The sequence below is a fragment of the Emydura macquarii genome, unplaced genomic scaffold, assembly GCF_026122565.2.
Source record: "Emydura macquarii macquarii isolate MOO-44397 ecotype Brisbane River unplaced genomic scaffold, CSIRO-AGI_Emac_v2 contig_2452, whole genome shotgun sequence".
NCBI lineage: Eukaryota > Metazoa > Chordata > Testudines > Chelidae > Emydura > Emydura macquarii.
In genome coordinates, this window is record NW_027132589.1 from 169,744 (window position 1) to 197,704 (window position 27,961).

At 39.1% G+C, this 27,961-nt stretch overlaps 2 protein-coding genes across 2 annotated transcripts in view; one reads left to right on the plus strand and one right to left on the minus strand.

Annotated features, from left to right (window-relative positions):
* On the minus strand, nt 1-27,745 carry WRNIP1 (WRN helicase interacting protein 1). Its single transcript, XM_067562589.1, has 7 exons — nt 27,137-27,745; nt 17,363-17,554; nt 15,881-16,125; nt 7,571-7,800; nt 1,804-1,959; nt 1,075-1,154; nt 1-782 (listed from the first exon to the last, which is right to left on the minus strand). The coding sequence occupies exons 1-7, from the start codon at nt 27,743-27,745 to the stop codon at nt 507-509; spliced, it is 1,788 nt and encodes a 595-aa protein (XP_067418690.1). The 3' UTR covers nt 1-506.
* The window catches only part of MYLK4 (myosin light chain kinase family member 4), an 85,765-nt gene continuing 85,501 nt past the window's right edge, over nt 27,698-27,961 (plus strand). The window contains exon 1 of the mRNA XM_067562590.1: nt 27,698-27,956. The gene's annotated coding sequence lies outside the window, so the exon portion shown is untranslated. The remainder of the gene's footprint in view (nt 27,957-27,961) is intronic.

Genomic DNA, 27,961 nt, shown 5'->3' on the forward strand with positions numbered 1-27,961 from the left:
TAACTTGAAATAATTTTGGAACAGTTTTATTGACTTATGACATCTTGTCATATCAAAAACAGTTTAAAACATAGGAGTATTACATTGTAATTACATTTTGTTTTACCATAGAATTTTTTTATTCTGTGCAACTTCAATATTTTTAATAGTATCCTCAATCTGAAGTAAATTAAGGTTTTTTATACATAATATTCCTTTATGGTGGTGTTCTGACAGCTATAGTCTGTTCTCCTCAGCATTACATTTTTTCCTGAAAGGGCAAAAGCCTTGTTGTTTCAACCACAAAATGTTATTAAGTTAATAAGCCATCTTTGGTTTCCTAATTTGTGTAAGTGTAGATTTGTTTTCTAAAACCTCTCCAACATGGTTTATAGAACAGAAGGATCACAGTGTCATCATGGGCACAATAGTTTAATCATTTTAGCCCAGGAGGCATATGTCTGAAGCAAGAAGAGATTTTTCAACCCAACTGCAAAAAAATACTTTAAAAAATAGTCACAACACTATTACATTCTTCCTCCCTTAAAAAAGTCCATTCCTTTCAGCTCTTCAGGCAGATATTCTTGCTCTACAGGTTCCTTGTAGATGGGGTTATATTTATAACCTTTACCATAGCCCAAGTCTTTCATGAGCCTGGTTGGGGCATTTCTCAAGTGCAGTGGAACAGGTGGAAGTGGTCCCTGGTGGTTTCTCAAACATGCTTTAACATTGCTGTATGCACTATACATCTCAATAGACTTGGGTGCTCTAGCAAAGTAGACAACACACTGGGCTAGTATGACCTGCAAAACACAGTGAGAACAATATTAGATTGTAAATTCTTTGGAAGAGGGACTGTCATTTAGTTTGTGTTTGTACAGCATGTGGCACAAGAGGCTATGTCCAGCCTGTAGACTAATGCACTACAAATGTTTAACAGCCAAAATGAAGAGGAAGTTTTATTAATTAAGAAGCAAGAAAGTAGTTAACTTAGAATACAAAGTTGTATATATTACACAAAAACCAAGAATGAAAGGACAAAATAAATCTAGTTAAAAACGTATGTCCATACAAATAAGTTTGTGACAGCTTTACCTCACATTCTGGCATTCCAATAAAATGACAGCCTTGATATGCAGCAACTGCTTGCGTTAATGCCAAAGGATCTGCCAGTCCTACAACAAAAAGGATCATACGTAAGTAAATTAAAATCAGCAATGTGTACAGCAAGCTCTGTCTTTCTTCAGCTATGGTACCAAGTCGTACCTCTGCTACTGAATCGAAAGTATGCATGTATATTTCGGGTTGTCTTTTTCAGATAACAGATCATTTTTGATAATATACATGTAGATTGTTTCCCTAAGATTGCAACCGTCACGTCTTCACTAAAGTATTATAAATGAAGTTTTGGTGAATCAGCTATGGATAAGCCAGCAAGTTGTCTATAACTGGGCAACCAGCTTAGCAGGCTTGTAGACTTAGTTTGTAGAGTTAGTTTCCTCAATTACCAGAAAACATGGGTATCCCTAAGCCCCTGCATAATTGAAGTTCAAATAAAAATACATTTTAAATCAAAACAGTCGATTTTATTTAACTATCTATTGAAACCGAAGTCCAGGGATCTGAGTTTTGCCTGCAACAGCTGATCAACTCGCTAACATCAAAGGTGGAGCACTAAATGCAGTACTCCACTTACTCTGAGATGTCAATGATATTGTTTGTTGCAAAAGAAAAAGTTTAGGCCTGAATTTTAGTGATCTTTGCAAACTGAAGTACTCTTGGAACTTTAAAAAAAAAAAAATCTAGTATTACTGTAATACCCACCTATATCTTCGCTTGCAAACCTCACCAACCTTCTTGCCACATATAGTGGATTCTCACCACCTTCGAGCATCCGGGCAAGCCAGTAAAGAGAAGCATTTTCATCTGAGCCTCGCATAGATTTATGAAGTGCAGAAATGCAGTTGTAATGCTCTTCACCTATTTAGGGGGGGGAGTGGGAAAGGTGAGAAACGCTATATACAGGAATTTAACTGAACAAGCCCATAAACAAAACTTCTATTTGTTTATTACTTGTGCTTTTGACTGGTAAACAAATTTTAAGGGAGATCATTTTTTTTTTTACTGGATAATAACTAGATATGGGCCAAAACTCCAGATCCAATACCCCAAATCTGTGTATGTGAGGTGTGTCTGACATGCACATTCATGGTTTGCAATGGGGACCCATGTCTACTAATTTCATGATTTTAAGTGAGCCTTAGCAGACTTATTCAATTTTTTAAAAAGCTTTTACCTTTTCTTTATATGATCAAAAGCAAAACAAAATAGTTTTTGCTTTGTAGTTCTCCTTTAAAATCTGTCTTCAATAAGAAAAATTAAATGTTTTAGGCAAGTAGGAAGCAGAAAAGTCATATAAAATAGCTATTGACGAACAAGGAAGGGAAAATATGAACATATTCCAGTCAATTGGTCAGTCTTACTCGGTAAGGAATTAGTCAATAAGCTTACTGTGGCCATCATTTTTGAATATTCGTGGAAAACTAAGAAGGTGATAGAAAACCAGACAAAAAACACTGTGCTACTGATCTAATGAAGGAAAAAGGAGCCTAACAATTATATTCCCATAAATTGAACAATATCTTTGGTGACATCATACAGTAAAAATTAAGGGAAAGTATTTCACTTCTAGGCCCAATTTTTCCAATTCAGACAGGGAGAAAACTGGAAAGGTGCACTACTGAAAGACTTAGGGATGATAGCAGACAGTAAATCAGATGTGAATTTGCATTGTAGATGCCAAAAAATAAATCAATGCAATTTTGTGATGAATACGCAGAGATGTCTTATCACAAGGTCTGGAGTCTTTTCTCTATAATCCTGGTGCAACTGCACCCTGTAATACTGCGTTCAGTTACAGGCACTTTGTCTACCAGAAGGACACTGACAAATGGAAGGGAGCTCAGGAGGGAAGAAAGTGATTAGGTATGAGGCCAGAAGGACTGAACTGCAAGGAAAGTTTATATACATAGAGAGAGAGAGGGGAAGGGGATGGGGATGGGGATGGAGGGGCACTAACTAGTGTCTCCAGGCAGACAACTGAGGAAAAGGAAGTTTTGGGCAAAGCAAAAGTGGATATGGCTAAGAATAAAAGCGAAAAATTCAGAAAGGGAACAATTTATATTTACAAATTTATCTATAGTTGGTTAGCAAGAGGTTCTTTTTTAAAAAATATGTATGTGTTTTAACTTTCCTTATCAGTTGCATTTTATTTTTTAAGCAAAGTGCCTTGTGCGCTTTGGTTCACAGATACCATAAATTTAATAATGCATTACTAAGACAACTGACTGCACATAAAAGCAACTATTTCATTTCTCTTCCTCTATCCAAAAAAATTCACAGCCACAGGCCATACTAGAACACGTCCTTAGCATTCATTGGTGTTGCATAATAAAAGCTCTGCATGTTAGTTTGAGTATGGAGGCCCCAAACCTTTGGCCATTGAACTGAAAAGCAAAACTCTTATGGACTTTCATGGGAACAAGACTGGACTGTTATTCTATCTGGATTTTAAGCTCACAAGTGTGGTCTTCTGGAACATACAAGCCTGCAGACAGCTATTTTTAATAATATTCCACACTGAGTCCATGGTGGTATGCAGTCATCATCATGCCAACATACACAGCATATCTGTGCTCCATCATAGCACTCATGCTTTCAACTTCAGCTGGTAGCAATAAACCCAAGCAGCTGAACTCGCAGCATGCTCTCGGAAGAGGCGTATCTTGGTCTCTTAAAAGTAAAGACAACACACTTGCCCATCTCTTCCTAACGAAAGTGCTTTCATGTGCTGTTTAGGCTGCTAGATGGGAGTTCACTTTGTAATACCATGCCAGATAGGGGGGAACCCAATATGTATATAAGCACTGAAACACAAGATATGTATTTCACAGCAGATGACTTTAAAAAAATAAATTTAAAAGTGTTTTTCCCCCCTGCTGAAGTTACTAGTGACATTGACTATCTCATAAAATGTCTGACCCCACTTACAGCAGACTTCAAAACGTTACAGAACTGCATTGAAAACCACAGCTGTATCTAAAGCAAATCCCAGTAAGATTTGGCTAGAAGGCAGAGTAATCAAGGCTTTGGAGCAATTCTAAGTCCTGTTGGTAGCAGGTATGGAAAAAGCCACATTACTCGTCCACATTTACGTTACAGTAACAGCTAGCGACCTCAATCTGGTCAGCATCTCATTGTGCTAGGCACTGTACAGACATAACCAAAAGTCCCTGCCCCACTCATATCCTGCCCTTTCCAGCCAGAGAAGAATGTAACCAGTCTGTGGATAACAGATGGGAAAGTACACAGTAAAAGGGAGACCAGAATAATAGGGCTGATGAGGAGAGGTCTGTCTTGGATTTATGAGAAAAAAAAAAAAACATGAAAAGCTGGTACATAACTGATGTGTGGGCTCTTTGCAACTTCATGAAGAAAGGAGAAATATTTTTTTAAACAATTTGAAGGTGTTTCCAGATAATAAAATATTCCCTGTATCTAGGCTAAACAGACTCAGAGGCCAAAGACTATTAATCCAAGCAATGATTAGTACATAAATAACCAGAAACACTACAGTGCAAAGAGTGATGGGGGAATATGCAAATTTGTAACTGAAAGACAGTGGTGTATCAATTCATCCATTAACATTAATACCAATATTGTGTCACTGTTTTCTTGTGCTCCCACATCTGTATCCATCTGTTTCATCCATCTTGTCTCATATTTAGATTGTAAGATCTTAGGGGACAGGGACCGTCTTTTTAATCTGTGTCTGTACAGTGCCAAGCACAACGGGGTCCTGATCCATGACTGGGGATCCTATGCACTACGATAATACAAATAATAAATGATACATTATGGACACTGTACAAAAGCAAGTACTGTGTCAATCATTATATCCCCTCAAATTATACTCAAGACCAAAAAACTTCAGGATGACCAAAACCACTTGTTCCTCTCAGATCTACTGGTACATTGCAAAGACTGCAGCATTCAATTGGTGGTTGACTTTGGCAAAGGCCGTTCCTTTACCTGGATACTATACCATGCTGATATATTGTGCGGAGATCTTGCAGATCTCAGTCTTTGCTGGTGTGCACAAACAGAGAGCAGCATCCCTATGAGCGGAAGGGTTTATATGGTTTGGGTTGAGAGTGACTCACTCCCTAGGCTTCTGGGTAGCACTTGGTGGAAGTATATAGGAAAATACACCTCAATATCTATTTGGCCACATTTGCATAAGATGACGAGAACTCTCAATTATATATTTACTTAACATCTGATTAAACACCACTTAGCCACTTGGCATTAGCTGAATGCGTAGTCTCTACATAGAGTTTATGCTACTGCTATCATGATTAAGCAACTATAATTACCATTTACTATTGTTAGGCTAAATACATTTCTTGGAACATAGTCTACTAGAAGGGCAATCTGGATTCAGTATGTCCCAGCTACAGCATACCGCAAGAAATTTTGTATCTATTCAGTACTTGCTGTCTAGAAGCACTTTACACACTATATACCTAAAGCATCACAGAACTGAAGTGACCTCTAGCATACAGGGCAACGGTCAAGCAGCATACATGTACCCTTCTACAGTATTTCCTTTCTCTCTACCCTGTGAAGCGTCAACAAGGCTAACCCCCTACTCTGACAAAATGCATCATGGCCTCTTTAACACACAGAGCAAACAATTTTTATATTTAAAAGTCAATGTCTGATAAATTCAAACAGGTGAACTGCAAGGAACCCAGTGTATTTATCTCAAGGACAAGGGGCTGATGTAACACACCTATATTTGAACTAGTAGCTTCAGGGAGACACATACTATGGCACCTGGCTGCCTTCTAACTAGACAAATAGAGAGAGAGGATTGGAAGTTGAGCACTCAGCACCTCACAGGACGTGTTAAGCATTTCAAAGGACAGGGCTATAAAGAGACAGCAAATTGACAAAGGATGGGGAAAGGTATATAACTTACTAGTGAACCCAGCAACATGAACTTTGGCATTTGTCTCACTACTTCCATAATTTCCTCTCCTTTTTATCTTTATCCACTGCTTTTTCTTGCTGTCTGCCACTGATCTTTTGTCTCCCTCATTTCCCCCCCTTGTCAGATCAGTTGCTGGCTGGGTGACTTCTACCTAAAAATTGTTTTTTTTATATAACAGTTTCTCTTTGTAACTGAAACCTTAAAAGTAGCATACAAAGTTAACAAAACAAAACAAAACCAAACACAAATCTCACAAATTTTGGTAAGTTTTGTAATTTGAGATAATGCATCATATTTGATCTACTGGAAAATTAAGTCAATCCTTTTTCCAAACTTCTCTTGGCATAATCATTAGAAGCTAAGATGCAGCATCATTCACATATTTTCAAAACACTAATATATAAATTGTAAAATATACAGAGACACACCTAATCCTCAATCTCTAATTCCCACATCTACGTCATAAAAAGGTACAAATAGCCAACATTTGAGACACAAAGTTTCCAAGTCACGAATTTAGCAAGAGCTTGTATCAAATTAGGAATCCTTACATGCAGTTATAAGTACATGACCTGACATCAGCAAACTACAAAATTCATTACCTTATAAAGCAACTCCAAAAATAAAGTGAACCATTCAGATTTTGAAACTGCATTTTGTTGTGAATGAGCACTTAAAGACTTTTCAGACCAAATAAAAATGCCACTAAAGCATTCCAACTCCCCAACACAATAAACATGCAATTAAAAAATCCTTCTCTCCAAAACACCTACCAAACAAACAAACCAACCAAATATATAACAGCAACAACATAACTACTGTAGAGTTTTTAATGACCTTCAGGCAGGCCAATGACAAGTAATGTTGCCTAAAAAAATGACAATGTACATCATTACAACCACAAATTTATTTCTGAATCCCATGTCAGATATTTGGTAGGTCTTTCACACAATATTTACATTTTCCAATGTGAGCTCCGTGACAGAAATATGAGCTTGTGCAAACTTGCTCCCTCAATTTCCCAGCAAAATTTTAAACTATGCACATGATTTTGTTTATCTGAAGCAATAGCATTTTTGGATGCCTACCAAAAAAAACCCCCAAAACCCCATGCACCCCTGTCAACTCTGACCAAACCTCTATTACCACCTAGCACCAAAATATATATTGGGCTTCAATAGCTTCCTATAGGTTTCTGATGGAGGAGAGATTTCAGTCACTTGTCACTAGCTGTCACCCTCTCTGGCAGATTTTTCACCTCAGGGGGCTTGAGTTTATGCCACCAGAGTTGGAAACTCAGCACATTTCTCTCATGGAGAGAAATATGAAACCCCACAATACCTTTTTATTTGAGGGGGGGGGGGAGTGGGGAAAGATATCAGACTTATTTTGAGAGTAGAACCACACTTCAGGACTAGTTTTTAGATCAGTGATAGCAGGGAAAAGAAACAAATTCATAGGATATAAAATTATATCATCAGTCCTTGCTGCATAGCACGACTTTCAGGGCATGACGCTTCATAGCACGATGCTTACCTGCTCGGTCATACAGAATATGGGATCGCTGTAGTCCTTCCTTCACATGATCTTCGGTTATAAAAACTCCATCCACAGAGCAACCTTGTGTGCTAGTCTGATCGGAGGTTTTCCCTGCAGTTAATCTGGCCTGAACAGCCAACTGGAGTCCATTCAGTCCAGTTCTTGCATCACCATCACAAAGGTAAGCTAGAGTGCTTATAGCTTTTTCCTCTATGTACACAGGGGATCTGCAACAGAATTAGTCCACATTATTTTCATATTCACGTCACAGTCTTTTCATTGTAAATTACTCACTTTTTTTTAAACAGCATTCACTGAGAAGCATCTGGGTTTAAAGATCGGTCCTTTAATTCATGACATTGTGCTTAAATGTTGCAGAGGCTCTGAGAACAGTATGTGATCTATGTGCCAGGTGTGTTATAATGCTTAAAACACAATGGCATATGTTAAAGCTGGAATAGAAATTTTCAATCATTTCTGAATTTCTGTGTTTTTGCAATTTTAGATTGGGTAGGAAAGTTTATTTAATGGTAGTTTAAGTGTTTTTACAGCTCATCCTGCCTGTGTTATGGGAGTGTTGTGGATTTCACGCAATCAATATTTAATAAAACACTGACATCCTTGGATGGAATGCACTACAGAAGTATTCTTATGCACAAAAATGTGGTACTTTTAGCATGAAATCGCCAACTGCACATTATAGAATAGTGAGGCATTATGCAATTAATGACCTTTGAAACTACTGTAAACAAGAGAACTGACACCAGATCACTGCTTTAAAGTGTAAAAATGGTATTTAGAATTCACTTGAAAGTGTATAAAACTCTTAGACCATGGAAACAGATAATAGGCAATTTATCTCAGAACCAAACCTTCATGAGTGTGCAAATAAAACTAAAGAATAAAAATCACTAACGTGCCCACAAGTTATTATTATGACTATAATTTGTATTATAGTAATTGTACTATCAATCACTGTACAACACACAATGAGACATTCCCGGCCCCAAAGAACGCACAGTAGAAACACACAAGACAGATGGAGGGTTGGAGGAGAAAGAGAAGCAAAAGGTAAAGTGACTTGCCTCAGGGCACACAGCAGATCAATGGCAAGCTGCAAAACAGAGCTCAGTTCCCCTCCTGATTTTCAATCAAACACCCTAACCAATACACAGCAGAAGCTACTGTAGTTAAAAGTACAACATGAAACAATGACTCTAACTGTGCCATTTCCAGCACTTGACTGAAAAATCAATAGTTAGATTCATAAACTGGGGATTAACACATGGAGGCAGGAGAAAGAGGTGATTGCACACAGAGGAATCTGGCACTCCAAATAATTCAGGATTCACCCACAGCTCTGCACTTCATTCACTGAAAGATTTATTACTTTCATCAGAAATGATGTGTGAAGAGGCCAGCGATCAATGCCAGCATTTCCAGACACACTGATCTGCTAATCTTTATTATTTGGCCTGGGTCTTTATAGGGTTATGATAAATATCTTAGTTGAGAGGGCAACAGCTGCAAGGGGCTCTAAAATTACAGGTACAAGGACAGCAGTAACACTCTCTCTCTCATTTTAGCCTAGTCAGAAGTGGAATGGAATGGTAACACCAGATACATATATCAAGTTTTTCTTCCCTTCATGTTAAATGCTTGCTGCACACTTCCAAACCAGAGACCCATTTTTTGCTAAGAAGAGAACATAATACACTCACCCTGTGCTGTCATTCTCCTCCATATCAAAGTACCTTTATCTGAGTGATGCAAATACAGAACATTAAACAGGTGTTGCTAAAGCTTCAGCAGTATAGTCTGTAGTTTATGTGCCCCTCCCCCTTTATGTGATGGATTTGAGAATGGGATTGGGAATGGCCTATGGATCTGCATATTCTCTCCTCCAATGGCGCACAGACAGCCCACAGAGCGATGGTCCGTGGTGTGCAGGGAATGCACATCCACATTTTGGGCTCCAGGAATCCTTCACACCACAAGAAAACTGCTGTACCTTTATATTTTCCTGTCAAATTAAATCCCCTTCTTCCTTCCTCAGGTATTCAGCAAAGTCAGAAAAATATTCCATCAGACTCAATGTTATATAACTATCAGCTCTTAGCCACACTGAGATAACTTTACTTTTTCCAATAAAGTTGCAGGGGAGGGGGAAGATGCAGAATGAAGGAAGAACTGTACAGTACAGCTCATTGTAATAATACATCATCAGAGGCTCTTTCAAGATCAGGTATCAAGATTCATCCTTCAGAGCTACAGTTGGCCACTGGGTTTTGTTACGTTTTGAAACAAACCAATAGGTGCTAATCAGTTGTAGCTGAATAAAAGGTTATTTTTAATGCACAGTGAGCAGCGAAAGCATGTATACTACAAGTGCCTATGTCAATGGAGAGCGAAAGCAAACAACATGCTGTATGTTTAAAAAACAAAAACAAAATACTTTGGATTTCCCAGTGGAGAAGATTAGTGAGGGGGATTCACAGAATAGTTACTACAGAGACCAGGCACTTTGCCCGATTAAAAAAAAAAAAAAAAAAAAAAAAAAAAAAACATGAACCATTTCAGGCTTCTTGCTTTTAGAATACAGGCTGAAACTGAATCCACATCCACTGGCTAGGGCAGTCAAGAGAGTTCCTGGGGGCAGGGATTATCAGTTACCTTGTTGAGGCCTAGCAGTTCTACTGCAATTTAATTGTTAAGTAATAATGCCTTTGAGTTCTATTCTTGGCTCTGCTATTGTCTCAGTGTATGATCTCAGCCTCTCTCTTTCTCAGTTTTAGGGAGAAGGTGAGTATATATATTCCACTCCACTATAATGATGGAGATAATAATCCTTACTCTTCTTTGTAAAGTGCTTTGAGATCTATGGAAGGTATGTAAGTGGTAAGTAGTAGTATTATTTCCATGAAAGCACATTATACCAAATGTGACCCAATATAGTAATTTTAAAAAAGTTCAGTACTGCAGTGTAGAAAATTTAGACTGTATTATCCAACAAATTCTTACCATCTCCATTATTATTTATTAAGAGTCAATAATATGCTTTATGCTGTACATAATCGAGACAACAAGCTCTCGCCTCAAAAACTTAATATTTATCATGCTAAAATCCACCACAAGAATAGGGGGAGCACCTTGATTTATCCCAGAATTATCACAGTGATATTGCTCTCCTTGTTTTCAGGTGAAGGTATTTTAGGCAGGCAATAACAGAACTCAACAATAGGCCATTGAGAGCACAGATGAGGATGTAAGTGAAAAAACTGCTTGAAAAGGATGCCAGGGTAGAATACTGAAAAATATTATACTTCTCTAGGCACATTTTAAAAAGTTATTGTTGCATACTGAATATGAAATAAAATAGAAGTAAGTGGAGAAACTGCTATGCATGAAACAGTCATGCTTACAATACAGTCTAATCACTGGTATTAAATAACTTTGGGATTCCCTATTCCTCATCATTGCCCTCCCACGCAAAATATTTCAGTATAAGAGAACACTCCTTTATCGGAGGAAACTGATACTCACAGTAATTCATTCAAATAGTAATTCTTAAGGAAAAATGCATTATTTAAGTACAAATTGTAGCTGTGATCCAGAAACTCCAGATTAAGAGTTTGATGCATAGTGCATTTGCTAATTTTGCTTTAATAGGCAAAATCCTGATTACAAAATAGTTTTTAATTATGTCAACACACTGGTTTCCAAAAACAATTACTACACCATTTTTTTATACCCCGGCCTCCCATCCTATGTTCAGAAGCTCAAATCCATTCTCTGTTTTTACAGACTCATGCCTTAACAATTGCAAGACAGGAATACTACACTACTTTCTGACCTCTCAACAGATTCATGCTCATCTTACAAATTGACGATCTAGTATTTTTGCCAGTCTCCAAAATTAACAGGGAACATACTGGACACCAAGCCTTGATGTTTGTACTTTGTAACTAGTGATACTTAGAGACAAAAATATAAACAAACAAACAAACAGGGACACCCCAGAAACTATCACTTACAGACAACAAGCTGGTATACCAACTAAAGTGAAGGTTCACACCTAGATGGTTTTCACCTAGTTTCACCTAGATGGTTTTCACCTAGTTCTTCCAAGAGTAACTGATTCACTAGCTTGTCTCCACCACTGAATCCATCTGAATCCCAGCACGAACTACCCCCAAAAAACTGTCATCAGGCGAAACTCTGAGGTGATGTGCAAGCTGCTATAAACAACATGTCAGTAAGTGAGTTCAAGGGAGTCTAAGTGAGTAACCTACTTGTGGAATGGCTGGAAAAGCAAAAAACAGCAGAGTGCAATATAAATTAGCCCCTTATTTCTTCAATGTATACCTTAAACCTTACAGTTTCACAGCAAGTTACAGTAGCGTAGACTCACTTCTCAAGAGAACCATATAACATCAATTTTTAAGCACAACTTTCCAAATAAATTAGTTCTTCAAAAAATAATAAAAATAACTGATGTACAATACGTAGCTTCCATCACCTTACAAGATCACTTTTGATTTTGGCCCATCATCTCAGTTACGATGTCTGCAGGAAAGTTGGAAAGAATACTGCAATAAGAAGGGAAGGGAACAACTTTCTAAAAAGCTTGAGACCAAAAGAGATTGTAATCAAGATGATTAAGATAAAACAAAGGAGTGGAAAAATATTTCATTAATTACAATATGCTCATTACTAGACTATATTGCATGGCATCTAGTGGTTGCTAGTGCAGGGGACTAGAAATCAGGATGCCTATGTTTTGCTTGATTCTTACACTACCTTACTATGTGATCTTTCTATGTTTGTTTATACATGTTTATCTAACAGACAAAATTGGGAGAATTAAAAAAATTAATATATGCAAACTGATTTATTCCCGGACATCAATGGTACTGTATAAGTGCGAAATGTCACTGTATGTAGAATAATGCAGAAATGAACACATTTATTTATTGCATTATATGTTATAAGATTCCAACAACTGACAGTGTTGGTAGCCTCTCTACATTTCAGCAATATGTCTAATCTTTGGTATGGACTCTCTTTTTTCTTATTTCCCCTCCTCACATTTTTGTGTGTCTCTTCCTTTTTCCTCCTTGTTCAGGTTAACGGTGGCTGAAATAATAGTGCAGACTCACAAGGGAGTGCTTTACCTGTAGTAGCTTCTTTGACCAAAGAACCAGGATCACAGAAATTGCAACATTTTTCATTTTCATATCTAAATTCACAGCTGGCGTGAGCAAGGGCAATTTGGCAACAGTTAGTTTGGCCCAAGTGTTAACACATAGTCAAACATTACTCTGTAGAACTTTAATAACTAAAATCAAAAGGTTGTTAAAATAATATTAGGAATCTAACTTAATAAATGACAAAAATAAGGAAATAGGCTGACAAGCCAGAATTCACTTGGTCGTAGCTACAGCAGGGGTCCCTAAAATGCAGGGTGTTACACACTGTGGCCAAGGTTTCAAACTTGGGTGCTTGTAGTCAGGCTTCTAAATCCATATTTAGGGACCTACATGTATGGGGCTTGTTTTTGATAGGTCCTTAGTACTCCAGTGCCTATGGAAGTTGAGGGAACTGTAGCTGCTTCAGGTTTGAAATTCATTTTATATATAGGGGTTTGAGCATGAATTTAGTAGTGTAACTTCATGCACCCAAGTTTGAAAATCTTGGCCCATTTGTGCCCACTACACATAAGAGAGTGACTTCAGGAAAGCATCATCCTGAACTCTGAAATCTTTTGCTTATGCTTGTTTATGACAAATCCCCAGCTTTGCATGTTAAACTAGTGTTGTCCCACCACCAACCTCCTTTGTTACCGAATACAACATACTGGTATCCTTGTGCGCATATGCTCATAATCAAAATAGGGTGTCAGTATAGATCAGTTGACAGGACTCTTACCTCTGGGCCTGAAGAACAAGTTCTACACTAGAAGCTGGGCTCCTACCCAATACTAAATATTCTCTCCAATGCTAGCAGGAAAAAGAAAAGATGTGCCTAAGCTTCAACTACCACCTTCATCTACATCGCAACCATTTTGTTTGTCAAGGGTCACTTATGGCCCAAAGTGGGTTTTAAAAGTTGTATTAAAGAGAATTTTGTGGTGGTAGAATTTGGAGGGACACCCTACTGGGACTTCCTTGAAGGAGCTCCTGGGGACGCTTCCATTGCTGCAGCAAGAGGCAACCCATCTCCTGAGGACACAGGACCTTCAGCTATAGGGCAAGAGGAAGTCCAACAGATGCTGTTATAAGCTTATACCCCTTAATTTATACATATTTCATACACCCTAGCTAGTCCTTCACATCACCCCAACAGGGGGCATGTACCACACTTTGGAAAATGCTGCCTAAACCTAAAGATCCTCTTCATCCCTCAGTTTCAGGGAAAACTTCCTTTTATATGAAAAGAGGGCACCACAGAAAACATTTTAGGCCTCAGCACTGTATCCAGAAGTGTGTGTTCATCTCCCAGAGCAGCATGATGAACTATCAGCTAGCTGCATCTAATGCTAGTTGTGTTTGGGGGGTGATGGGATTGCTGATGGAGAACAATGGCAAGCAGGGATGAGATGAAACTGGCTGGGATGCGGGGAAAGGGAATGAGCAGTGGGAAGAGAGAATTAGAAGGGCAGTAGAAAAGCAAACAGAAGAAAAGATAAACCGGAGTTATGAGACAAGATGTATAGGAAAGGATATTTTTGACCTGTAAGAGCATCATTTGTCAGCCAGACAAGAAGCAAGTAGTGCCAGGAAAGAGCAAAAGAAAAGAAAAATCTTAAAAGTTGGAGTTTCATTTTTACTTTTAAAAAGCTGGGCCCCCATTTTTATCACTGGTGGGGGACACTGTCCCTCATGGACCAATTCCTGAAACCATGTTAGACAGACTTCTTTTGAGTCTTTGTGCTGCTTAATTCATCCAGAGTTAGTGGCAGGTTATAGATATGGAGTCAAGTGAAACCCAAACCCTCACCAAATGCAACTGAAACTATGCCTTGTACTTTAATCCCATGCAGAAAGGAAAGTCTCCAAAATCCAGTCAGGGTGTAGTTGCAAACACAGCTGTGCTGTTACATTAAGGCTGACATGCAGCCCACCCTCCTTCAGACTACAATTCACATCCCAGTGTAATATATAAAAGCAACAAATGGGTAAACAATGTCAGGCATGGTGCTCTAAATAAGGTAACAGAATTCCCTCATTTGTTGCCCTAAACTGTACAATCTAGTTAGGAATTCACATTGCTCACATAATACAACTGAAGGACAAAATACATTCTCCAGGGCTATCTCTTTCTCACTTTCTACAGAGATATTCCTGCACTGTTATTTATTCCCTATGAACAGTTATTAATTATGATAATACAGGTAGGCACTAGTACGGAAACTAAATAATAACAAACAAAATTTAAACAGTGCTATGCATTAATTTGTATTCATTAGTTGTCCATTTTAAAATGATGACTAGAGGATAACTTCCAGTGTGGAGAAGAGGGAGAAAAATAGAGAAGTTACTTTTCATGAAAATATTACACTCCTCTCTATCCTTTCCACCCTTGAGTTCACTTAGAAATTCTTGTAATGTTTAAAATAATAATATATCCCCATTGTAATCTGTGAGGAAATAGTGATTTTAGTTTCTCAGGTATTATACCAAACTTTCAATGTAGTTTTATTTTAATGCAATTGATTTGAACAGTTAGAGGAGGAAAACAGGAACTATTTTATATTATTTTATTCACGTCACACAGTGAAGAGAGAAAGTCTTCTGTGGCATACAGCCACTTCATTTGCTGTATAGGTTCACAAAGGTTCCCTCTCCAACCTTATTCAAATAAGTTATATTGAATACAGCAGCTTTTTGGCTGGTGGGCTCAAGTAACATGGGATGTCCTATCCACCACTTCATGGTAATATGATGCTTTTACAACCAACAACAAAAAGTACTGCATAAGGGTATGACAGAGACGCAGTTACAGGCTTCCAAAGCAAATCCTCAGCTGCAGAACAGATTTACATATCCTATGAGTGAGTCAGAAGCTACAAATCCAAGTATAAAACCCTGTCTTAATTCAGACAGTAGGATTATTTTTTTGGATACACTGGTAGCTAATGCTTTGTATTCTCCCCCCCCACTAGCATCCAACATATGCTGCTGCTTCTTTTCTTTACTGTTACAAGTGGCTAAGATTTCCTTTCCCACCCCCAGCTCTCTCTGGCAGCTTGTCAATAGATTCCTCAGGTCGTGTGTGTTAACAAACGGCAGTCGGTAAAGTACTTACTCACAGCTCTTGCTGTTGCTGCCATTCGCAGAACCAGTGTGTCGCTCATCTTGACCTAAAACCCGGATCCCCAAGGACTTGATAGCCCGAATCAGAATTGCTTCCATCGCCTCAACAGAGAGCTTCTCAAGAACAATAACTCGACATCGACTCAGAAGAGCGGAATTCACCTGGAAAGAAGGGTTTTCGGTGGTTGCCCCGATCAGTGTCACAGTCCCACACTCAACGTGAGGAAGGAAAGTGTCCTGAACATGGGAGGGAAACAGAAAAAATTGATCTTAATCAACGACAACCTGAACCATCCCATGTGAGTAGGTTACTTGGCATTTTAAAGTATATTTTTCATGGCTTACAATTCTCCAGGCTTCCAGTTAATATACCTTATAAGCTCTCTGACAAGACAGCTCATCAGCCAGCTACATAAATGAATTCATTCCATTCACAAAGTATGTAACTGGTTGCTCACCTTAATAACTTGTGCTTTCACCAAGAATAAACTGAGATACTGAAAAGAATGGCATTAGGAAAATGCAAGTTATTACAGTTTAGTAATGTGATGCTGTTTTATCGTTTGACAGGCAGCAGCTATCATGAAAAGCTGCCCTCATGGAAATTTAACAGTCAACGAGGATACTTCCTGTGATATTTTGAACCAAACGTTAGAATTCTATGAAAGAGATACAATTCTCTATTAAATTTTATGGAATATGTCAAAAAACAAAAACAAAAAAAAACAAACCCAAAAAACCTACAGAAAGAATTTACTGGAAACAGCTAACCTATCAGTTTTAAGAGTGATTTCTATAGAATCATATTCCATTTCTGTAAAACCCTATCAATTTGATGCTTACCAGTTTCTATAGAACTTTTTCCTATGGGCATCTGAAGCTTTGAAGCTCTGGTACAGAATTAAAGTTTCAAAGAATATCAATAAAGGCAATGATGCCCAAGAAGGAAAAATCCACAATGTCTGTGCTGAGGTACTATACATAAATACATTTCAAGGTTTAGTTCACTTTCTTTTCTCAATAGAGAAGAGTGGGTATGTACAAACAAAAACAAAACAAGGAATGTCTGCAGGGTTACCAGTGACATGCTTTTAATAAAAAACTGAATGTAATGTTATCATTGAAATGAAGACTCCTCTTAATAGGCAGTTATATATGAGAAGTGAAATGATAATACAGCTTTGGAGAAGTAAAATATCAGTAAAAAGAAGTATCAGATGTGACCACACATGCAAAACTTCTACAAAATCTGACTTGGTTTTGAATTAAAGTTCTCGAAAGGTATACAATTGAGATTCCTAAATTAGAAACCTAATTTAATTTTTAACCTCTATAAAAAAAGTTTCTGAATATATCAAACAGTTACTTAAAATATAAAGATAGAAGAAACATTTATTGTTCAGCACAAAGATGCGTTTTAAACAAGTAATATGTTGAGGGAAGCTTTGTTCCTGCCAGTTAGGTGGAGCAGTACCTGCTGAGATTTATTGAAACGGTGGATCTCATCAATAAAGAGGATGGTTTTCCTCTTGAAGAGTTTCTTTTCATTCTCGGCTTGCTTGATAACATCTCGGACATCATTTGTCTTTGCACTTGTTGCTGATAAGGTCACAAACCTTGTGCCATTCTTCTTACTATTGTTGGCTATGATGTGTGCTAGGGTAGTCTGAAACAAAAGAAAGAACTAGCTTTTTTAAATTGTTTTGGACACAGAAAGTATTTGCCTAAAGGAAAGGAGCCAAGAACAGGACAGCATGTTAACCTAGGGAGAGTGTTGGCACCTTAGAGATAGGAAGTTCATGTTCTAGCACAGGGAAGAGGTTAAAATATTCTGCTAGAGATGTCTGCCAGCTCCCATCCTCCACTTTCCAGAGTTGCATGTTAAGTGCAAGACCTACTTGGTATTAGTATAGAAAGGGCCAGTGCCCTAATTTAGCACAGCTTTTGTGACAGGTGTTTTCTTCGCCCACTGAAGAAAAAGGAACCCCCTTCCCCCAAGTGTGCTGTTGCTACAGGAGATATGTTGCACTTCATTGGGGAATATTGCTATAAGTTACTATCCAGCGTAACAGCTGAAGACACTGAGGGACTCACAAAAAGCTACATGAAACTAGACAGCATTTGAGTATTTTTAAAAATTTAATCACAGCATTTGCTGTTCCCATTGCAAGGAAAATGAAACAATAAATACATAAATATTCAACAAAAAGTTTTTCATATAACCTCAGCATTTCAATAATGAGAAGTTATAATCATACTGTAAAAACCCTGGCTCTTTACAATCTACACAGGATATTTCTTAATCAACCAAACTTGACCTGGTTAAACAGAATGCAATTACTACCTGCCGGACAAACTGTTAACTTGTTTTAAAGGGTGGTTTTGTTTTCCTCTCTCCGACTATCTCAATATTAACCACTCCTTCACAGCAGTATTTATTCATAGAATTTGAATTACATTCATTGTAGTATGGGAGCAGCCTCTAATGCCACTGTATAGTCTGCAGTGTTGTTGTAACCAGGTTGGTCCCAGGATATTAGAGAGACAAGTTGGGTGAGGTAATATCTTTTATTGGACCAACTTCAGGACCTTAAGAAGAGCTCTATGTAGCTCAAAAGCTTGTCTCTTTCACCAACAGAAGTTGTTCTAATAAAAGGTATTACTTCACTTACCTTGTTTCTTTAATGCCACTTTATAGGGAGACATACTAAACTGAACGTGCATGTTTCAGAATATTTTTTTTCAGAGCCACCTTTGCTTCCAGAGTGCAGGCATATTCGTACATCCCAAGCACAGCAGGCATCTCTGGAACACTGCAACAAGAAGCTGAGTTTTTTCCCTGAACTGCCTCCTCCTTCACTAATGATGCAGGGGACAGTTGCCAGCAACCCCAAAAGATCGTCTTGAAGATATATTCCAAGGATCAAAATTAGTGCAGCAGGTGCACTGAATCTCATCCTCTTACAGGGAAAGCTGTGGAAACAGTGTCATCTACTAGGCTAAGAGCGACGATGGTGCTAGCAGGAACCTGTTGGTTCCTTCAGTGGCAGCGCTCTTCCTTTAATGGCTCCTTTCCATGCCCCAAGGTGGCTGAGTCCAACTGTCCCCAGATAGGAGAGGTGTGACTAAAGGGGAGAAGACACCCCTATTGGAGCAATAAGGTATCTACTGCTTGCTCTAGTCAGTGTGCTGATGAAAGGTGCCTTCCCCGTTTTTATTAGAAGGGGTTTGGTTTCAGTGTGCCTGATGTTCTGAAACCAATCCAGAGTCATCTCACATGCAGAGTCTATACTTCTCCCCTTCTGCCTATTGCCCCGTTGAGCTGGTTCACTAGAGGAGGCGGAAGACAAGGGGATGAGAGAGAGAGACTATCATCTTAGAAATTAAGTTACAAAAGTAAAATCAAAATTGGTGTTTCCCTACAAAGTGGGATTATAGATTCAGAAAGTGTGGCAGAGGAGCATAGCAACACTTTAAAATAGTGGGTGCACTGACTCATTGGCTCATCCAGTCTAAATGCTGAAAACAAAAACTGATCTCCATTTTCTTTTAAAGTGGCAGAAGAAATGGATCATTCGACCAACTGGCTGTTCACTTTCCTGAATTTGTCCTTTAGCTCCAGTCAGCTAGGTATACCCCATAATTAGGTCCTGATTCAACTTGTTAATGGGACTACTCGCACACTTAAGACTGACATATGCTTAAGTATCTTGCTAAATCAAAGCCTTGTGGAAGAATGCAGGAAAAGCCAGTTTTCATTTCTACCTTCTACAGTTGTCAGTCAATGCATCCAGGATTCATAAATGCAGGTCAGATCTGCCACTTGCTTGCAAGGGAGGGACATAAATACAACTTAAAAAAACCCCCAACGTTCATTTTTGGTATCAAAAAAGTTTGCAATTACTGTACTTTCCTGTCAAGCAAATTTGAGCTAGGGTTCTTGAACAGGCTGCTTTTAAAATAAAACAAACTTTCCCCCGACTTCCACCTCTTTCCCAGATAGATAAATAATTTTGGATGTTCTGAAAAATTATTTAGATAAAGAAAAGCATTTGGGGGGAATAAGCTTGAGGGTAACATTAGAGTCACAGAGTTCAACTGAGAACTTGGTAGCAGCTCTCAAGCTGATGAATCTGGATACTATTCCACTTCTCCCCAAAAGGTCAGAGGTCCTGCCATAAGGATAGGGTACACTGCATTTAAAAAGTAATGCTCAAAGCAGTCATCGTGATCTTGGCCTCTTCCATATTATTCTGTGTTATCAGTTCTTTAGAATTAAACTTCCTGTCACATAGGTGTGGTGCGTTTCCTTATTTCCCCATCAATTTCCTATGAGTTCATTTCTTTTTCGTTTATGCATTTTAATAGAATGCCTGTAGCAAGAGCCAACAACATACTATACTTTATTTTTTGTACTGTATCAAGCTCCAACGAAGCCAAGAAATATATATTGTAGTGGAGACATAATAGGAGTCCAAGAACAATTATTCCCAAGAATGCCGTTGCTTGCACAGACAAGCTCAGGGAAATATGACAAACTACTATGGCATTTTCCAACAAATTTAGTGATTGTGTATTCTGGGAATGAGATGAAATCTGAATACTATTAAAATCTAAGATGGCATAAGGAGAAAAAGCACCAGATACTGTATGGATTTTTTAAATGAAATTAAGTTCCCAGATTTTTACAACATAAGGAGGCTATATCGTTAGTGTGACACCGCAGCTTGTGTTTTAGATTAATTAGAAGTATTTCCCATCAGAACACAGCACAATAAATTGGAAGAGACATTTAAGGAAGGTAATATTCTGCTACCTCATACTGGTACAATGTACTTCTTGTTTCATGTTCTTTGCTAATAACCAATCTGAGCACTGCTCCCACACCCATTTAATTCAATGGCATTTACTTCAATGGGAACAGGACTGGTCCCATAGTTTGAAGTCTACAACTTCAGCACAAATGCTCAGTGAAGCCAGGGGCAGGATTGGGAGCTACTGTTATTATGAAGAGAGACAGCCAGCTGAGATGGAGGACCCTGAGTAGTCTGGAAAGGAGCGGATTGTGCTCATTTCACAGCCTTGCAACCTACGCTGCCAACAGCCCTGGGACATCAGCCAGGAGAGAAGTTCCACAGGATGAGTTTACAAAACCTGTGACCTGCCCCAGTCAAACTATGAATGTAAGCAGATATATTATTGAACTGGCATTGGGGTACCCCATTCTGCCATGAAAGACACAAGGTCATGTCAGCTTCAGACTAAAGGAAGCTGGCAGAGTAGATGAGCATGGCTCAACAGTGGCAATGGCTGTGGAGTTAATAAAAATTTTTTAAATGATAACACTTAGCTATGGGAAGATTCAAATACGCTTACTCACCTTGGGTGGTATCTGACTTCACAAATTGCTTACTATGGACTGCTTAAGGAGTATTGATCACTGTGAACAAGAGTGTCAGAATCTGGCTAAAATAGCACCTATAGAACTTAATTCAGACCTGGTGTAAACAGGTACCAGGCCACTAAATTGTAGTTACTGAAAGCAGAGCTGTGCCTGCTTACACTAGGTCTGAATTTGTCCCTTTATATTCAAACTGCTTTACAAACACAATGGGCCGATTTTGATCTCAATTCCACTAGTGTCACTCCATTGACCTCAATGAAGTTACTCCTAATAAGAGCTGGGAAAGTGTTTTAGCTGAAATTTAACAAAAAACAAACAAACAAACAAAAAAACCTAAACAAAACACAACAAAAAATCAGATTTGGTGATGCCAAAATGTTATGTGATTGATGTTGATTTCACCAAATTGTGTGTGTCCAGCACTCCCCACCTCCCCCCAAAAGTTTTTTTTTTTTATGAAAAAGGAGAAACTTTTTCTTTTTTGTTTCCATATGACTTTTTTGTTTCAAAGTTTTAAAATGGTAAAAAACACTCAAAGTCTAAATGAAATATTTCATTTTGGATTGACCACAACATTTCATTCAACTCCAAAATATTTTTTTTTTCAACTTCTCAATTATCCAAAAAACGTGGTTTGACTTTAAATGATTTTTTTCCTGGAATTGTCAGCAAACTGAAAAATCCATTAGTTGCACAACTCTACTCCTAATTTACACCAGGGCGAGATCAGAATCAAGCATATTCTCTTTGGACACTGGTTCTTAATGGCAGCTGAGATCATCACTTTTACATGTCTGTTTTTAATTTTAAACTCTGTGCTGTTGTAAAAGCCATCTTGATTCTAAGTTAAGATCTGAACCAAAGCTCACTGAAGTCAATGGAAAGATTCCCATTGACTTCAGTGGGCTTTAGCTCAGGCCACAAAGGATTAGGAAGGGACATAAAATGTAACCAAATATTTAAATAGTTCATATGATAACTCAAATGCTAATTAGAAGGGGGGGGAGGGGAAATCAGTTACAGCATATGTTACACCCAAGAGACCAGAATCATAATTTACAAGTATTTTGTGTCTTGTCATGATGAAGTTTTGAATAAAGCAAATATAAGGGAATGGTTAAAAATAGATAAAAAATAAATCCAATGAAATTTAATACAAATTGCAAGGACAACTTGCTGTGTTTTGATGTTACACATTCCTATCACCATTACCTACATTGACCTAGTATCCGATTGCGCACACAAACCCAAGTTGCAGTGGATAAATGCTCTTTGTCCTAAATTTTCTAAGCAATAGTGTCCTAGATACCCAGTTACCTACATTTTTTCCCCTTTAAGTTAACATCCTGCTTTTTTTTTTTTTTTTTTTTTTTTAAAAAGGGAAGGTAATCATATTGAAATACAAAATTGTTCAGGATTTTGCAGCCCCAAAGCTTATCCGTAACAGCAAAGATATTCTGTGCTTGAATTACTTGGTGTGGATGTTCCCCTGCTGTCTCTTTACTAAAATTGGGTGTCCCGTGGCAGACAAGCAAAAATCTAAATCCCCACATTAAAGTGTCATAAATCACAGCACAGCTTACTCAAATTGCAAACTTGGATTTAAGCAGCTGGGCCATTATAGACATTGATAAGAGGGTTTTTTTTATTATTATTTGAACAGTCAAAGTCAATAAAATGTAGTTCATTAGTAGATAACATGACATTTCTTTGAAAGGTGCTGTCTATTTACATGGCCTGTCTGCTCAGCTTTTTATGAACAGGAAGGTTATTGAAATGTACAAGAACGTAAGTTCCTAGCACACCTGTGGGTGCTGTAAAACAGAAATAATAAAATAAAATAAGATGGCTAACGAAAGAGTCAGTATCTTTTTGGTTCATAAAAGAATACAGCAGAAGGACAGAATTGCAAGCACGTCCATGACCTTAACACACCCAAAAGAGAAAGCAGGCTTTTTAAAGACTGCACTCCTTTTGAAAAACATGACAGACGGTTCAGTACCAGGGAAACTTAAATAAAATCCATCCTAAAGGTACATTAATTTGGTCCCATCAGTTTTGACTATGCCCCCTCGAACATATAAATTGAGTTAGGGCTGAATTCAACATCATTTGTCGACTGACATATAGATAGACACAGAGAAATTGACCTGCTGACAACCATTGTCAGCAACAGATCTCCTGAACTGGGACCAAAAACTGTTTAACTGATAGTATAGATGGGACAAAAACAATTTCAGCAAATGTTACAGAAGTCTGAGACTTGACAGTAGGGGATATTTACTGTGCCTCTAGGCACTCCCTTTTTCTTGCTCTTGTTTCTGAATATAAGAACAAAAATGGGATAAGACTCTTATGGAGTGTTTCTCATATACCTTAATTGTACGTATGCTCCTACTGTTCAATTTCGGTTGAATGACATAATTGGGGTTCATGTGAATTTTAATATTGTGGTTATTTAGCTGGTTTGGTAGGCTTGATAAGACTTATTTTTCTTAGCAAGAGGGATATTGAGGTCTTTCTATGAATAGCTGGATTAAGGAGATGGTACAGCCCATTTTGAAGTTTACAGTTTTCATTAAGCAGTCTTGATATTGCTCATTTTGGCTTTAAGGAGGTAATGTAAGACTGTTTCAAAGGACAGAAAAAACAATTACGGGGATTTTTTAGTAAAATTCTTAACTTATACTTTCATGACAATTAAGGGGAATACAGAAATAGCCAAGATCCTGCAATAACTGGATTCCCTCTGAATGAGTAGAGCAGTTGTTAACAGGTCTAAGGGAGTCTAACTTACACCACCTTATGTATCACTTCTGAATTTAGCTTAAGGTGTCTGACGCTATTCCTATTTCAACACATAAACACTCACTTGAGACGATTTCTATGGCATCCAGGGCTTAGAATCAGGATTTGATACACTTGAAGCAAATTACATATGATGTCTGTTAACATTACTCCACTGGAAAACAAGACTAAGAAGACAGAGCAAAGTCTTAAGGAAACACAAGAAAGAGTCTCTGTACTGGAGACAAGCCCAAAGGACAAAAAGGAGCTTAGTAGAGAGTTTAGATTAAAGGCAATTCTAGCTCCCCTCCCCACAAAAAGACAGAAATATGTTAAAGCTATACTGACATTTTAAATATCCATATGTTACGTTTTCATTTGAAATTTAAAAAGGGGAATTTCGTGATTTCTACGCTTTTTGTTGAACTCATTGGACAATTTTAAATTCCCCTTTGGATAATAAAGATTTTCAGGATTATTAATAAAAAGTCCTATTTTTTGTCTTTTAATTGACTCATTTTTCTTCAGATATGATGATGGGGAGATGCAAAAATCAAACAAGACTGAGAAATCATAATGAGGTTAATTTGAAAAAGAATGGGGAATATTTTGTTCAATAACAGAAAAAGCTAACATTTTTCTTGAAATTTCAAAGGATGCTCAAGCTAGAAGAAAAAACTATATTGCTTTGGGCTGAATTTATTCTTTTAGTCTTTTCTGTTTCTGTACCCTTTCCAGCCAAAATAAAGCTAGGTAATGATCAGAAAAAATACATGTTAAGAATGTTGATTGGTTTTGTGTTTTACTTAAATTAATAATAGCAAATGTTCCTCTGAAAAATTGGAAAATACAGTATTATCTGATTCTTTGATGCAAAATTTTGGAATAATAATATTAGCAGTTCTCTCTCTGTTTTGATTTATATTGCTTAGGTTACAAATAAATATTTTCAGATGATCGGTCTTTTTTCTCAAGATGTTTTAAGGTCCTTTAAGCTTGGATAAGATTTTGATGATGATTTTACCTTTATCTGCTATATTATTTCAGTAAACTCATACTGAAGTATTTATTAATTACAATGCTTTTTAAAAGCTAGAAAAGAAACAGTTGATTCAGGAGAGGTGCTCATTGGTACATCTGAAAAGCATTCAGAAAGCTTTCCGCCCCTCTGCCCACTCACTGTGTGGTAGATATGAGCAAATACCAAGACCCAAGGGTCTTTTTGGCTTTGAATGCTGATTCAAACCCTTGCCTTCTCTGAAAAGTAGTTTCCCCCCACCCTCCATCAGAATAGTTTCTTAGATTATTGTATCCACACACAGTAAGATCCCCCCCATTATTTCTTAGACAATATTCAGGTCTATCAAAGACAAAAAGCCACGGAAGATGACAGAAAGCAATGTAGTTCTGTTTCTCCTCCTTCAAGAGTCGTCTTGGTTTAGCAATATGGACCACCTGAAGTTTACAGACCTGGAATTTAGGGAAAGGGACCAATATAAAACTGTATTCTACCAACATTCTGATAATGATGCTAGGCAGAGCTGAAGGAAAATGGATAACCTGAGGGTAATGGGGCTTTTTGTGGGCACAGAAAAATGTTGCAGGATTGCAGACATATATTCACAGTCCAAAAGAGTTTACAATCCAGGTGGCTTTTTAAAATTAATCAGTCAGTGAATAAAAGGGATGGAAGAAGTGTGGAAGCAGGAAGAAAGAGAGAGAACCGTGAGATCAGAAAAAGCTGAAAATTAACTTAGAAATACACCATATATAATTTTTTTTTGAGAGAGAGCGCGCGCACGAGCGGTTTGAACAAAAATCAAAAGAAAACAATTCCCCCTTCCAAAAAAATGCCCTCTCCCTCCAAGATTCATACTGTGGATCTCAGGCCCCATCTCTAATAGAAACTTAACCATTGTTCACACAATAAGACTGCATTTATATGATGTAAATTTTAATAAGGTATTTTTTAACCACAGGAGCAATTCATCATAGGAACAATTTACCAATGGTTGTGGTGGATTCTTCAAAACTGCCAATTTTTAAAAATCAAGTTCAGATGTTTTTCTAAAAGATATACTTTAGGAATTATTTGTGGGGAAGTTCTATGGCCTGTGTTATACAGGAGGTCAGACTAGATGATCACAAGGATTCCTTCTGGCCTTGGAATCTATGAATTAGAAGCAAACAACAATTGATCTATTAGCAGACTTTTTGAGTTGCATATGGAAATACATTGTTGGTTATTATTTGTTGAGCACCAGCAATGTACAGCTCAGCACTTTACGGAAGCTAAAAGGCACCATCTTCTATAAAATGTCCCACCAGGACCTGATAGATACTTACTATCAGGTGTCCTGCTTACTACTAGGAGTAGTTCCAGCAAAGGCCATGGCACTGACAGCAGTATTGAGCCCTAAGGAAATGCATAGAACATTTAGAATGCCTGGAGCAGCTGAACCGTGACCTAGTACAACATGCAGCGTACTTGTAGCCCTCACCATGTCCATCCCAGGATATTAGCGAGACAAGGTGGGTGAGACAATATATTTTATTGGACCATCTGTTGGTGGGAGAGACACAAGAGCTCAGTGTGGCTCAAAAGCTGGCCTCCCTAACTGACAGAAGTTGGTCAGATATAACAAAAACAACAAGAGTTCTGTGGCACTTTAAAGACTAACAGAACTCTCGTTGGTTTTGCTGTATACAGACTAACACGGCTACCCCTCTGGAACGATTCTACATCAGACAAAACAGATTACCTCCCTCAGTTGGCCTGCTTAGCACAAGTAGGTATGGAACCAGGTGAGCAAAGTAACTGGGAGCAGGAACAGAGGATGGCAGGGAGGGAGGCTGCATTTGGGTAAAACTGTTGCCTCTCTCCTGACCGTCGATCTTGGGGGGCCCGTGTCAATGTGCTGGCGCAGGGCTGCCCTCTAGAGAAGAGGCTGTGCTGCCCAGTGACAGCCCTCCCCATCCCTGCAGGGAGAGGCACGGTCAGGCAGAGAGGCTCCCTTGCGCCGCTATCGCTAACGCAGCGGCCACGGCGCCACTCACCTTGCCGCAGCCAGGCGGCCCCCAGAGGACGAGCGAGGGGATTTCGTGGGCCTCCAGCAGGGACCGCAGCAGGGTCTGTTCTCCCAGCACCTGATCCTGGCCCACGTAGTCCTCAAAAGTGCCCGGCCGCAGCTTATCGGCCAGGGGCTTCCCCTCCAGCTTCTGGGCCACGCTCTCCCCGCTCAGGGCCGCTGCGTGGCTCCCGGGACTGGCAGCCGGCCCTGAGCAGCCTGGGGCCGGGCTTGCTCCTCGCTCCGGGCCTCGGGCTGCAGCAGCGGCTCCCCGGGGAGCCCCTCCTGCTGCCCTGCCCGGAGTTCCCAGGGCCTGGCCCTTGTGGAACAGGGGGAACACGGGCGCGGCAGAGCAGCCTGAGCCTCTGCCCCCCTCCGGCTCCTCCTCCTCGCTGCTCCCTCCCGGGGGCCCGGAGAGGCGCATTTTCTTGCTGGAGGGTTGCGGGCCCCGCTCCGGCTCGCCGCCCTGGGGCTGCCCAGCCTCCAGCTGCTGCAACAAGCAGCCGTCCAGGTGCGAGTTGATGCGGGCGGCGGGCAGCTCCCACAGGCACACGGGGCAGCGCACCAGCGGCGCCTCTTGTGCCCGGGCCCCCTCCATGCCCTGACCCGGCGCCTCTCGCTCAGGCCGGGCCAGAGCAGCGGCTGCCGCCCACCAGCGACCTCCCTTGGCAGAAGCAAAACCCTCCTCTCGTGCGCGCTCGCTCAGCGCCAGAGGCCCGGGCAGTCCGATTCCTGCATCCCGCCCCAGCCACGGCGCACGCGGGAAGCGAAAGCGACCACGGCCAGCCCGCGTTCCCCTTCCTCCTCCTGTAGG

What these genes read in the sequence shown, in the direction of transcription:
- WRNIP1 (XM_067562589.1), bottom strand. Translation starts at nt 27,745, where the DNA reads ATGGAGGGGGCCCGGGCACAAGAGGCGCCGCTGGTGCGCTGCCCCGTG. An exon ending in GTTTCAATAAATCTCAGCAG is followed by an intron (nt 16,126 to 17,362) that starts GTACTGCTCCAC and finishes TCCCATGTTCAG; the next exon opens with GACACTTTCCTTCCTCACGT. An exon ending in TATTCTGTATGACCGAGCAG is followed by an intron (nt 1,960 to 7,570) that starts GTAAGCATCGTG and finishes CCCCCTAAATAG; the next exon opens with GTGAAGAGCATTACAACTGC.